Genomic DNA, 13,590 nt, shown 5'->3' with positions numbered 1-13,590 from the left:
TGGCCTCAGATGGCCTGAAGCTTCCTTCTAGCTAGAACACTGTGTGATTCAAATACTAAATCAAGGCGGTTTGGCACATCACATATGGTGCAGCTGGGGGTAGGAAGGAGGTGGCCATAAACTTCCCAAGGAAGAGAGGCATTGAAAATAATTTTCACTCAGCATATTCCCTAACAGACTTTGTCTGCTCCCAGTCCTTTTGAATCACAAGGTCAGGCCATTTTTGTTAGCAATTTAGCAGATAAAATTCCTTTCTTTCTAGTCCGCTGAGAGTTGGATAACAGAATTCGTATTTTACTTCCCATGTGGCAGAGAGCGGAGGGCTCCTCTTCTCGAGCTCAAGGGTTCTCATTCCATCTCCCTCTCATCCACCATTACATTTGATTGATAGTATTAAACGGAGGGAAAACTTATTTTACTGGAGTGGGGAAATGCATTAGATTAAGTAATAAGTATATAAAATACATGGTTAGAGGTTTTTGTAAAGGAAAAGATGTAATTTTGTGGTTATGCATGTTTGGGACTGTTTTCTAGGTAGAAATAGAATGTATTGGATCAGCAGAACAGGCAGCGTCGACGTGCTAACGGGACAGTGTCTTGTTCAGAGACGCCTCTACAGACACGGGTGTGATAAAAAGGGACAGCAGCTGACACTCTTGAGGCTGTGGAAGGGGATGCTTTGAGAACGTTTGCCAGGGAAAACAACAGGATCAGTAGCTGCCCCCCGGGCAGGATGGATGCCTGCTGTGTCTCTCGCTGGTGTACTCCCCTCCACACCCAACGGGCCAGGTGTTTGTGAGTCCGTGAGGTCTGATGGATTCCTGCCTTCTAGCATCAGTCGACGGGAGGCGAGCTGGCTCTCGGATATGGTGGCGAGCCCTCGCCTGGAGACCCCAGAGCGGGCCCTGCTCCACATGCCTCAGCGAGAGGCAAGGGGAGGCGAAACCTCCCAGAGAGCGGGAGGCTACGTCTCTTCCACTCCTCGTAATCAGATTCACAACCAATTATGTGGCACATGGTGTGATGAGTATGTCTTTCTGAGTTTGAGTTTATCCATATGACTTACTGCGCCCTAAAAATGAAATCATATTTGTGTAAGCATGTAGCGCATCATATTGAAAAAATCAAAACTTCATGACATTCGAATTGTCCTGGAGAATCTGGAATTTGGAGCTCTAGTAGCTATGCTTGGTAATCTGAGAAGTTAAGGAGTGAGCAGCAGGCTTGTTAGCTGTCCGAAGATGAATCAAACGTAGTTTTAGCGCTAGGAAATAAGTTAGGAACTCTGGTAATGACCGAGAGAGACGGGATGGCTTCAGGGCCAGCTCATGCGAGCGAAGATCCACCCCTGCCTCCGTTATCAGCACTACTTCAACTTAGTTGGTGAACTGGAAATTAATTTTATACTAATTTGTTCTCGGTTCGTGCTTTAATGAGCTTATATTTCTGGGTACTTAATTTGAAAATACGCTTGATAAATCTATTAAAAAAATAAATTGAGACAGAATAAATGAGTTTGAGATTTCAGAGGTCAGTAATTAAGATTATTGTCACTATTTGGTTTTTCTTTGTTTAACCAATACTCAGCTGCCAATGCAACATTTCATATTTCTCTAAAATGAGGCAAAATCTGTGATGTATGATGGGTGACAGATAAAAACCATGATTCTGGGAGCCCTGGGCAGCCTAAACTGATCAGCTCCTGCTCTTTCACTTTCCGAGTCTTTTCCGCTCTGATGTGCCTGCTGGGCACCCAGGACTGAAATCCCCCCACTCGGATCCCTCTGGTGCCCTGCAGCATTATGATCCAATTACATAACCTCATCATAATTAGGGAATTGTTATCACAACTCCCTTAGGTACACAGGTCCACTTATCTCGAGAGAGGGGGCTGTGGAGCCTTTCAAAAGTAATTTCAAGTGGAAGCTAAAAAGGCAAGCAAGTTCTGGGTGGATACCTGATAAGGCAGGCTGGGCAGGTGTCCCCTGCTACCTTCCCAATGCATTCCTTCCTGAGCCACCTGCTTATTGGAAAGGTCAGACTCATCATGGCTGTGAGTGCCCTGTACCTGCCCTAGAACCTTCCAGGCAAGCAGAACTAACCCTCGTCCCGAACTGCCGACCCCTCCTCCATTGCCTCCCATCTCTGCACATGCTTTCCCTCTGTGAGTGGTTCCCTCTCCTGACTTCGCCCCTGGGCACCTAGCCACCCCACTCCTCAACATTGCCCCGGGGCCAAAAGAGAGCCACGAATGTTTACAGTCAATATAATCAACAACATAAAAAAAATCCAAGATAGGCTACTAAATTTATATAAACTATAAACTAAGCTGATAAGATGGTCTGATATGGGATAACTTAAAAAAAAGTTCTCCTTTACATGAAAAATAACCATGTATAAGACGTAATAGAAAAAAAGATCCTATTTGTGGTATCAACAAAACTGCCCGATACCTAGGAATAAGCCTGATGAAAGCTTTTCAATGGCAATATGAAAAAAATCCAAGACTAGACTGAACGACATAAAAACAACCTTATTAATGGAAACATGCCATGTACATGAATAGGAAAATTGATCTTGATAGATTATAACAATGGATTATTATTTTTTTAAAGATTTTATTTATTTATTTGAGAGAGAGCACGAGCAGGGCAGAGGGGGAGGGAGAAGCAGGCTCCCTGCTGAGCAGGGAGCCCGATGCAGAACTCAATCCCAGGACCTGGGATCATGACCCGAGCCGAACGCAGACGCTTAACTGAGCCACCCAGGCGCCCATATGACAATGGATTATTAACCACATTATTAATATAATTTCAATGGATTATTACAAAGCTTAGAATTTGATTCCAAAATTCAGCTGGAAGAGAAAATAGGCAACAATATCCTAGAAACATTTGAAGAAAAGAACAGAACCAAAGAAAACCTGCCCTCAACAAGGTTGCCAAGATAGCCCTTTAACAAATGGCTCTGGATCACCTGCATCTGCACATGCAGAAGAGTGAGACTGGACTCCAGCGTCAAGCCATGTACAAAAATTAATTCAATGTAGATTAATTCAGTGTGAATATAAGAGCTAAACTTGTAGAACTCCTAAAAGAAAACATAGGTGGAAATCTTCAGCACCTTGAGATAATGGTTTCTTCGGTATGGCAGTGAAAACATAAGCAACCAAAGGGAAAAATAGACCTCATCAAAACGATCAACTTTTGTGCTTCAAAAGAGATGCTTGAGAAAAATGAAAGGACAACCCACAAAGAGGGGGAAAATATTTGCAAACCATATATCATAGTATATACCCAAGAAAACTGAAAATGTGCATCCACACGGGAAGTTGTATGCGGATGTTCATGGCGGCACTATTCACAATTGCCAAAAAGTGGAAACAAACCAAGTTCCCCTCAACTGATGAATGGATAAACAAAATTTGGCATTTCCAGACCGTGTCCTATTATTCTGCAATAGAAAGGAATGACCCATGCTACAACCTGAATGAGCCTTGTAAACATTATGCTGAGTGAAAGAAGCCAGACGCAAAGGGCCACATTTTGTATGAATCCACTGCCACGAAATGGATGAATAAGCAAATCCATAGAGACAGGAAGCTGAGGCAGAAGGAGCGGGTCCAGGGAAGTGATGGCTGATGGGGATGAGGTTTCTCTTCGAAGTGACAAAAATGTTTTGCAATTAGACAGTGGTGCAGCTGTACAACATTCTGAACCTGCTAACTGAATGCTTTTAAAGGGTGAAGCCTGTGGTATGTGAATTTAATCTTAATCAAAACAGAGAACTTGTTCTATCTGACGTCCAAATGTGGGGTGGCACAATAGGAACTAAACAGTGTGGCGATCTTGGCATGGAAATGGACACATGGAGGTTGGTCTCAAGTGGGACAGCTCACGGAGTACAAAAGTGGAGCTGCGGGCACCCCGTATGTGACACATAGCACCTCCGATCACCAGGAAAGGGGAAATGGTGGCAGAGAACAGCTGGGTCTCAGTTTGTGGGGGACAGATTCTAACCTCACCACCCTCAAAGAATAAATTCCAGATAGATCAAAGGGCTAAGTATAAGACTATGGAAATAGAAGAAAATAAAGGATGTATGTGTGACCTTGAGGAAAGCCACCCTAAGCAGTACATAAAATTCATAAAAAGAAAGACGGAAAATCTGGCTTTATAAGAATTGGAAACTGTACAACCAAAGATATCATAAGTTAAAAATCATTTCTCACATAGCAAGCCAAGTATTAATATCCTGAATTTTTGGAGAACTTCTAGAAAAGTCAAAATAACAAGTGTCCAGCACTCTCATCTGCCTCCTTGAGTTGCCTTTCAGCTGGTCCCAGAAGTCTGTCCTCTACTCAGATAATCTCTACAGATAACCTTGACCCCTTTATTGAGGTGCTACAGGACGTCACTGGCTGCTTAATCCCATCCAGTCAGCCCTCTTTCTTTTTTTTTTTTTTTAAGATTATTTATTTATTTATTTATTTGTCAGAGATTGAGAGAGTGCGAACGCACAAGCAGGGGGAGCGGCAGGCGGGAGGTGGGGGGAAGCAGGCTCCCCGCTGAGCAAGGAACCTGACACAGAACTCCATCCCAGGACCCTGGGATCATGACCTGGGCTGAAGGCAGACGTTTAACCAACTGAGCCACCCAGGTGCCCCAGTCCAGTCCTCTTTCTTAGCAAAGTCAAGGTAGTCTTGGGATTTGATTTTTGTTGGGCAGAACAGCTGGACACCAAGCTCTGCTCCGGGAAAAGTGAGTAAAGGAGCCATGTGCTGTGGTGGACGCAGCGGGGATGAGCTGAAGCCCAACGCCCACTCGCCCTGCTCCTTCCACGCCGCCTCTTCTGCTGGGCCACACGGCTGGCGTGCACAGGCCATGAAAGAGGCGAATGGAGCCCACTTAGCATTTCTTGCCTGTCAGCCACTTAGTGGGGGCCGCCCTATAACCTCTGTTTATGTGGATTCTGGACAGATCTCTGTCTCAGTAAGGAAGGGTCTATGCTGTGGTTTCTTGTTGCAAGCAGTGACCTTATCCAAGAAGTGGAATTCTGCAGGTGTCACACGGGGACTTCTGTCGTAGACCGAGAAGACCTTCCTATTTTTCTTTTCCTGCTGAGAGAGACCGCCAGCTCTCAACTGGGCAATTCAGGGCAGTCCCCTCCAGCTGCCGTCTCATCTGCTATTCTGGTTCCAGAAGCCATAGATTTAGGCCATGTTTTGTTACATTTCACAGTGTGCTTAAATAGGCCATGCGGGTCCTCATCTCGTTACAAAAGACAGCTTGCAGGAGGGTAAGGTGGTGATATCCATGTGCTCTGTTCTGCTGCCGGGTTTTGTGAAACACCCCACATCAGAGCTTCCCTGAAGGGTGTCAGAGAAACAAGATTGGGGCCTGGACGCAGCTTAACACCCCACTGATCGTCTCTAAGTAAATCAGACCTTCCTGCCAGAGATCTTGGCCGGGTCACGCTGGGCTTAGCATTAAATATTAAGACCTCTGGTTCAGTATTTTATGCTGAAAGGGAATCCCGTAGCTGAAAGGAGGAGAAGGGGGCCGGAGGCGGTTGGCTTATGGTGAGCGGGCGAGAAGCTACGTGACTGAGCCGACTTTCTCCTCCTTGCAGGGTCACTGTTACTACCACGGACACGTGCAAGGATATTCTGGCTCCACAGCCAGCCTCAGCACTTGCTCTGGCCTCAGGTAAGTGGCCCTCCTGGGGCCAGCTCCAGTCTTGAGCATGACCACCGCCTCCTCCTTCTCCCATTTGCTCTCAAGGATCAAGAGTAAATGATGGGGCCTGAGCCTCCACCAGGCGAGACAGAGAATCCCTGCTGGACACCTCGCAGGAGCACATCGTGCCCAGGATCTTAGTTTCTCTGCCACAGCAACTCTTTCTAGAAGGTTCTCAGGCCTGGTGGGTTGAGAGCCACTGGAACGTGCTGAGTTTCTACATCCAAGGATTTTGTGATGATCTTTCGTTTATGTGACTCTTGTGCTTAGTAATTCCCAGTGTTAAAAGGTAGGAGCTCAGGTACTAGCATTCAGGCTGCGTGCCCGGTAGACATGCACAGGCCTCCCCTCATTAAGAGGCAAAGCAGAGCAAGCAGCTGAATGGAGATCAAGGTGAGTTGAAGCCAGGCATGGGTTTAGGGGCTTTGGCTATGAGGCTGTGGCCTGTGTCAGGAAACAGGTCCCTTCCGTGGCTGGACGAGCCAGCCCTCACGGCTCATCCTTCTGGATCACACTCATGCACCAACAGCTGGCTCTCATGTGCTCCCCGCGAAAACCAGTTTGTCTGACCAACTTCCAGTCGCCTCCGCCTTTTTACCAGATTCATTCATTGGGTTTGTGAACCAGCAGCTTGTATCCCACCGTGTCCTGCTTTGCTTGGGCCCCAGGTTCTGTGGGGAGAGGGCCGAGGGCCTGGCAGGGCGCACCAGCTTGAGTGAGACCAGGGCTGCCCTCTGGAACGCCACGTCTCTGGGAGTCCCACGTGGGACGCTGTACACTCACGACAGCACCACACACAGACACGATCTGCCACATGCACTGCCACACACACACATCACACACACACACTCCAACATGCACAGCACAAACACCATACATACCACACACACAATATACCACACGTGACATCACACACACACACACACAATATTCCACACGTGACATCACACACACACAATATACCACACGCCACACACACACTACAGCATACACGGCACAAACCCACACACAATATACCACATGTGACATCACACACACACACACACACAGTATACCACACGTCACGCACACACTACAGCATACACAGCACAAACATACACACATACCACACGTCACACACACACTACAGCATAAACAGCACACACACACAATATACCACACGTGACATCACACACACACAATATACCACACGCCACACACACTACAGCATACACAGCACAAACACACAATATACCACACGTGACATCACACACACACAATATACCACACGCCACACACACTACAGCATACACAGCACAAACACACAATATACCACACGTGACATCACACACACACACAATATACCACACGTCACACACACACACACAATATACCACACGTCACACACACAATACCGCATACACGGCACAAACACACACACAATATACCACATGTGACATCACACACACACAACATACCACACGTCACACACACACTACAGCATACGCAGCACAAACACACACACATTATACCACATGTGACATCATACACACACACACACACACACACACACACGTCAGTCAAGCTCTGCAAGTGGGAGGGAAGTGTGGCTACCCGGCGCTTGTCAGGGTGTGAACAGCTGCGGATGAAGCCAGAAGCCTCACCGAACGCTAACGGGAGACGGGCACTCTCAGACTCACCCTGACACACGGCAGGCATTTCACAAATACGCTTCAATTAATAACGAGTCCCCGTGGCCGCACCTTATGGACAGCGGCGGCATCTATGAATAAGTCCCCAGCATCACCCAGCCCGCGGAGCCCGGAGAAGCCCCCCACCCCGGCTGTGGGACACACCCGCCAGGGAAATGCCTGTCCCTGGCGTGGGGCCGCCACCCCCGAGGATGGGGCTCTCCTGCCGGTGCCAGCCGCGCAGGCCCTGCTTCTCAGTCTCGTTGCCCTTGTGTCTGCCCCTCTCTCTTCACTTGCGTGTCAGGGGCACAGAGCAGAGCAGTCCCTCAGTCGTGCCCCCCAGAGCCAGCCCCTTCCACTGCACCCTCCATCACCCATCCTGATCCCATTCCCCACGCCCGGGTGCCCTCTCTTAACGTGGAACATGCATCCTTCTGGGCTCTTGCCCATTCTTCATGACCCAGGTCACCTGCACAATTTACAGATGTCAAGAGAGGGCATCCTGTCTCACTCTGCAATTTGCTTTTGTCTTCAGCACTGTTTTGACATCCATCCTCCTTGGCTCACATGGGACTGGTTCCTTCCTTTGACAAATATGCTTGAATTCGCCACATCGCATCTCTTCACAGCCTCCATGATGTGCATTTAGGTGGTTTCCTGCTTTTCTCAATTGCAGACCACACTGGTGGTGCCAGGGGCCTCAGGGGGTCTGTGCGTCTGTGCAGCCGGCCTTGGGGGGGGTGGCGGGGGACGGGAAGAGCAGATGCCGTGCGGAGGCAGAAGGGCCTTCACTTTTACCAGCAACAGTCCTGCCACTTTGTTCTTCCAAGTGCCTGTCCTGGTTCCCACGCTGGCCGTCAGAGCTGAGAGTTTTCTCTCCTCACGTCCTCCCCAGTCCCTGACATATCTGGTGTATTTTCAGTGTTTACCACTGGAATTCAACAAACTGTACAAAAAGCTAACCCTCCCCCACCCACCCTCTTCCGCTCCGCTCGGGTAAAACATGGCAGCGGCAGGGGTAGCCGCCCTAGCTTTCTGCTCGTCCTGTGGAGGCAGAGCCCCACGCATGTGTGTGTTTCTCTATTTTTATAAAAATAGGTCACATCTTCTCTGCAAGTCAGGAGACAGAAACTTAAATCTCTGGTTCACCCCACTGCGTGTGTACGCACACATATCTCGGCACACCATTGCTTTCATAAAGCATTTTTGATACACCATTTATAGGACGCTATTGAACTTTGAAACATCTGCTAATCCGACATGTAAGCAGAGTTATCTTGTTGCCGTTGGATTGGCTGCTCTCCTGTCGTTAATCGTTCCTTCAGCAGACATTCCTCGAGCACTTCCTCAGTGCGGGTGCCGAAGGAGGTGAAGTGAGCCGTGCGGACGTCTGCAGGAAGCACATTCCTGGCAGAGGGAACAGCATGTGCTAAGCCCCTGACGCAGGAAAATGCCCGGGTTGGCAGAGCAGCAAGGTGGCTGGTGTGGCTGAGGCGGAGGAGGGAGAAGAGGCAGGGGAAGCTGAGGTCGGAGGAGAAGGAGAAGGGCCTTGGCCTCTCCGCTCTCTGTGACGGGGGTCACAGGAACTTCGTGCTGCGGTCTGACTTAACGTTCACACAGGTCACTCTGGCAGCTGGGCTGAAAACAGACTGTAAGCGGAGCATGTAGAGGGGCAGAGCTCCGCTGGACTCCTTCCCAGGGATCCTGCCGAGTGATGGGAGCCCGGGCAGAGCTGGCACCTGCAGACAAGCAAGAGTCCAGAAACTTCTTCAAGGGCTTAGAGAGGCTGGTGCCTCTGGCATCTGCATAAGCTTCTGACCATTTCCTTCTCCACCGAAAGTGCTCTGTGTCTGAGACTCGCTCTCCCGAGGTAGTGTGGGGCACAAAGACATGAAGGCACCAAGCTCCTGCTGCCGAGGAAGCCATGGGAAAGCCCCTCACGAGGTAGGGCCTCCCAGACACGAGCGAGCCCGGCAGGCGTGCTGGGCGCTCAGAGGAGGGCAGCATTTGCAAGTGACGAGACGCAGAGAGAGGACAGCCGCTCCCCATGGACTGAGGTGTGCGAGGGAGGGACCTGGAACGATGAAGTGTCTTCTCGAAAGGCTGGCAGGGGGCAGGGGGCAGCAGGGTGAGCTGGGTTTCAGCAGGGGCGAGGAGGGAAGGTCGGGGGGAGGGTAGTTTGAGGACGGACCGTGAGTCCCAAGAGCACAGTGGGAAAGTGAGAGGGGTGAGGGGGGTAGTGAGAATGGGGTCAGTGAGAGGGTTAAAGAGCTGTGCGGAGGCAGGGCCCCGTCTCGACGGAAAAACCAGAGCTCGGGCTCCTGGGGGACAGAGGTGAACAGAGATGAAGGGTAGGATGGGGTCGGGCCTGACGGCGTCTGGGACGGGGGAGTGGCGGAGGGGGGTCCGCGATGGATGATCTGGGGCCAGCAGTGGGTGTTTCCACCCTGGAGCACAGCAGCCCTAGCAGTGAACTAGCTGGGTGACAGCGGACAAGCAGCCAGACCTCTCTGAGCCCCCGTCTCCTTGCGTTAAAATGGAATAGAGTCTCTAGCTGAAGTGGTGGTTTTGAAAATGAATGCGGTGACCTATAGGAAAGCCAGTCCTACGCCTGACCCTGAGTGAGCAGCCAAAGGAAGAAGCGTCAGACTCTTGAGACTGCCTCGTGTTCTTTGATTCTGGGATGGGCCAGTCGGGAGGTATGTTCAAGCAGGACTTCTGGGCTAATGCGATGCAAAGCCGTACTCCTCCTAAGGGAAACACGGCGGACGCACACAGGACCACGTGGCAAAGATCACACGTGAAAATCACAGTCACCCTGCCCTGTGTGGTATCCAGCACGCTTAAAAGTAGAGAGTCTCTAATACACACCTGGAAAGGGAAAACCCACAAGTCCACACTTTACTGTTGCACCTCTCTGGAGCCTGAAAGTTGGACCTGTTTGTTCAAAGGCCACTTACTGACGGCTAGGTATTTCTAGCCTTCAAGTTAACATAAAGGTCAAAGTGTGCAAAGAACAGAAAAGCTAATTCGAACTGGCAAATAAACAAACAAAACTTGGAGGTAGAGTCATGCTACTTAAAAGGCCAGAGGTGGCTTCAGGCATGGCTGGATCCAGGGTCTAACCAATGCTATCAGAGTCCATTCTCTCGCCACTCTAGCCTCTACTTTCTTCTGTGTTGGTTTTATTTTTACACATGGCTTATTTTTTTGTGGTGACAGAGGGGTTGCAGGCAACCGTAGGCTTACAGCTTCAGAGGGCAAGTAGAAGAATGAGGGCCCCTCTTTTCAAGTTCAGCAGAGCTCCCCAAAACACATCTGATTGGCCCTGACTGGGTCATAGGCCCATCCCTGAAACAATCACAGTGTCCCAGTGGTGGGTATGACGCTCTGGTTTAACTCCCTGGGTCAGGCTGGGGGTGAACCACACCCAACCCCAAGGAAGGGAAGTGGGGCGGGTGAGGGCACCAAGGAAAACCAGGGAGCTTTTGCCAGAGAAAGAACAAATGAGGGCCGGAAGAGTAAGAAACAAACAGGCTTCTTCCAACAATGGCTTCTACACATCTGTGAAGAAATGTTAGACCATCAAAACTGAGAACAGGCATTAGTAGAGGCATCGGGATTGGTCTGGTAATTTTCAGGTGATTTTCATAGGCATATCAAACACTTGATGGGTAAAGAGAAAGGGTATCTCCCAGGTATTCCTAAAAGCTCCTTTTAAATAAGACAACTTACAAACCAGTGATACTAATTCATTAGTTTTAAAAAATGAAGAGAAGGGGGCGTCTGGGTGGCTCAGTCAGTTAAGCATCTGACTCTTGGTTTTGGCTCAGGTCGTGATCCCAGGGTCAGGCTCTGAGCTTAGCGTGGGGTCTGCTTGAGATTCTCTCTCCCTCTTCCTCTGCCCCTACCACTCATGCTCTCTCTCTAAAATGAATAAATCTTTTAAAAAATAAATTTAAAAAATAAAAAATGAAGAGGAACAATCGGATAGAGTATTCCCAGAGTAATATTCAAATAGGATAAATCTGCCTTCTGTGTTTGGCCATGCCCCTCTGTCACAACTCCCATCCTTCTTCCCCGGGCTGCCCACCAAAGGCGCGGGTACCTGTCCTCCCACACAGAGAGGTCAACCTCTCTGCCCAGTTTGAGCAGCATCTGCTTCTCAGCCTCCACCTCTCGTCTCCAGCACCTGGACGATGTTCCCTCTGGGGTAGTTGGCACAGGCCATAATGTGGCAAAGAGGAATGCTGTAAAATTACGCGTGGCTGGCGTTTTAGGAAAAGTCAGAAGAGTAGGTACTGCGTCGTCTGATTTCGGCCACCAGGAGGGGTGGGGACAGTGATGGGGGACACTGAGCGTGGGTGGTGCTCCTGAGAATTTGGACTTCCCAGGTCTTTGTGTTGCTGTTAGAAAAGCAGCAGACCGTGCATCCACAGAGAAATGCTGGAGTTATGGAGTCAACCTTGAGATCTTGTAAGTAGAGAATCAGACCAGAGAAAAAGCTCTGCTGGATCAACTGCCCACTGCAAGAAGAATCGATTGAGACTGGAGATAAAGGGGAGATGCCGCCATCATGGAACCAGTCCCATGGATTTAGAGAAAGAACAATAGGCATTAAAAATTATGTTCAGTATGGTGTGACTCAAAAACACATTCAGATCTAAGAACGTGGGGGGAAACTCAAATGTCCTAGGAGACACATTAATTAGAGCCCAGCAGATCACAGCTTTGCAGAGAAAAAGCAGAGAAGGAACGTCCTGCACTGCTTCAAAACGGTTGGATCAAAGATAGGCAGCAAGAAAAGACTCAGTCCTGGAAGGGAGAAGAGAGGAGGGAAGCAAGCAAGTCAGCCTTCTTCATTTGAAGCTCGAGGGGGGAAAGATAAGGAGCGAGAAAAGCAAAAAGATCCCAGTAGAAAGCAGGATTAAAGAGGGAACAGCTCTTTAATAGAGAGGATGGAGTGCAACGTGGAAAACAGGTCATAAAAATGAGTTCAGCCGTGGAGTCTATTCTTACTTTGAAAGGACTCCAAGTTAAAGGCAAAGTTCAGGCATAAGTTAATTTTCTGCTATATCATATGTCTCCCCCAAAGGCTCAGTCCTCGTTAGCACGGTTCCATCACAAAGATGCATGATTCTCCTTTGACGTTCTAGACTCTCATTTTCTCTCCCTGCTTCGTGCTTCACGCCCCCTGCCCGGAAGTACCTAACCCACAGCACCCCCGTGGGCATCGGGGACTCCTCCCCACCACACTGCACAGGGGCCCAGCTGTCGCGGTGCTGGGGACAGAAGTCTACTCCCACCCTAGAGGTGCTACCTGCTGTGTTCTGTCATAGGACACACCATCCCTGGCACGCTCCTGTTGCAGCATCAGAACAGCACGTCCCCGTGTCCTGATTTTATGCATAAATGCCATCCCCATCCGGCTCTCTGGCGGGAGCCTGAGCTCCTTGAGGGAAGACACCGTCTCTCACCACTTCTTGTTCTCTTGCTCCACCCTCTCTGCTCCTACTCCCGTCTGGCACAACGGAGTCTTGGGGGCTCACGCTTTTGGGATAAGCCAAGAGATCTCCCATCACCTGCATGCACAGTGGTTGGAATGAGGCTTAATTTCTGAAGGAACCACCTGTGGTTTAACAGACCCACCGTTCACTTCATAGATGAGGAAACTGGTATCTAGGGTTGTAAACTAGGATGGGTCATAATACTAATTTTACTTCTAAATGGGGCTGAAGCTACTTGAGCACAAAGCGTACGTGCACTCACACTTACACACTCATGCCTGCACTTGTGTTCCTGCATGCGCGCACACTTGCACCGTCGTACACCGCCGCACCATGCGCTCACACACTCGCACTTGTGTGCGTACATACTAGCACATACTAGCACACTCTCAGATGCGTGCACACACGTGCACACACGCACATGTCCCTGGGGGTGTCGAAGACACACGCAGGGGATGCCGGACTTTCTTCTCCGTCATCATTACAGTTTCTGCTTTCTTGAGGGGAGGGGCAGTGTTAACGTCACCATTGCGCAGAGCTCCCACCTGAGGCTCCACCATCGGGGGCCTCGTCCTGATGCCGCAGCTCGGAGCTACAGATCCCCACACCAGAGGACACTGTCACCCCATTCTGAGGCACAGCTTCTGTCTCGAGAGAGAGGCATCTCCCGCATTT

General features: G+C 49.6%; 1 protein-coding gene across 6 annotated transcripts in view; it reads left to right on the top strand.

The window, feature by feature from the left end:
* The window catches only part of ADAM12 (ADAM metallopeptidase domain 12), a 357,064-nt gene that overhangs the window by 215,116 nt on the left and 128,358 nt on the right, over positions 1-13,590 (top strand). For 5 of the 6 annotated variants that reach the window (XM_027596330.2, XM_027596333.2, XM_027596331.2 and 2 more), the window contains one exon: positions 5,632-5,708. In XM_027596330.2, coding sequence (XP_027452131.2) covers positions 5,632-5,708 — 77 coding nt within the window. Of the gene's footprint in view, positions 1-1,988; positions 2,054-5,631; positions 5,709-13,590 lie in introns of those variants that run through there. The other variant, XM_035724270.1, reaches the window with a different exon arrangement.

The sequence above is a fragment of the Zalophus californianus genome, chromosome 15, assembly GCF_009762305.2.
Source record: "Zalophus californianus isolate mZalCal1 chromosome 15, mZalCal1.pri.v2, whole genome shotgun sequence".
Classification (NCBI taxonomy): domain Eukaryota; kingdom Metazoa; phylum Chordata; class Mammalia; order Carnivora; family Otariidae; genus Zalophus; species Zalophus californianus.
Note: the sequence above shows the minus strand (reverse complement) of the source record. Positions and strands in the feature narration are given on the sequence as shown.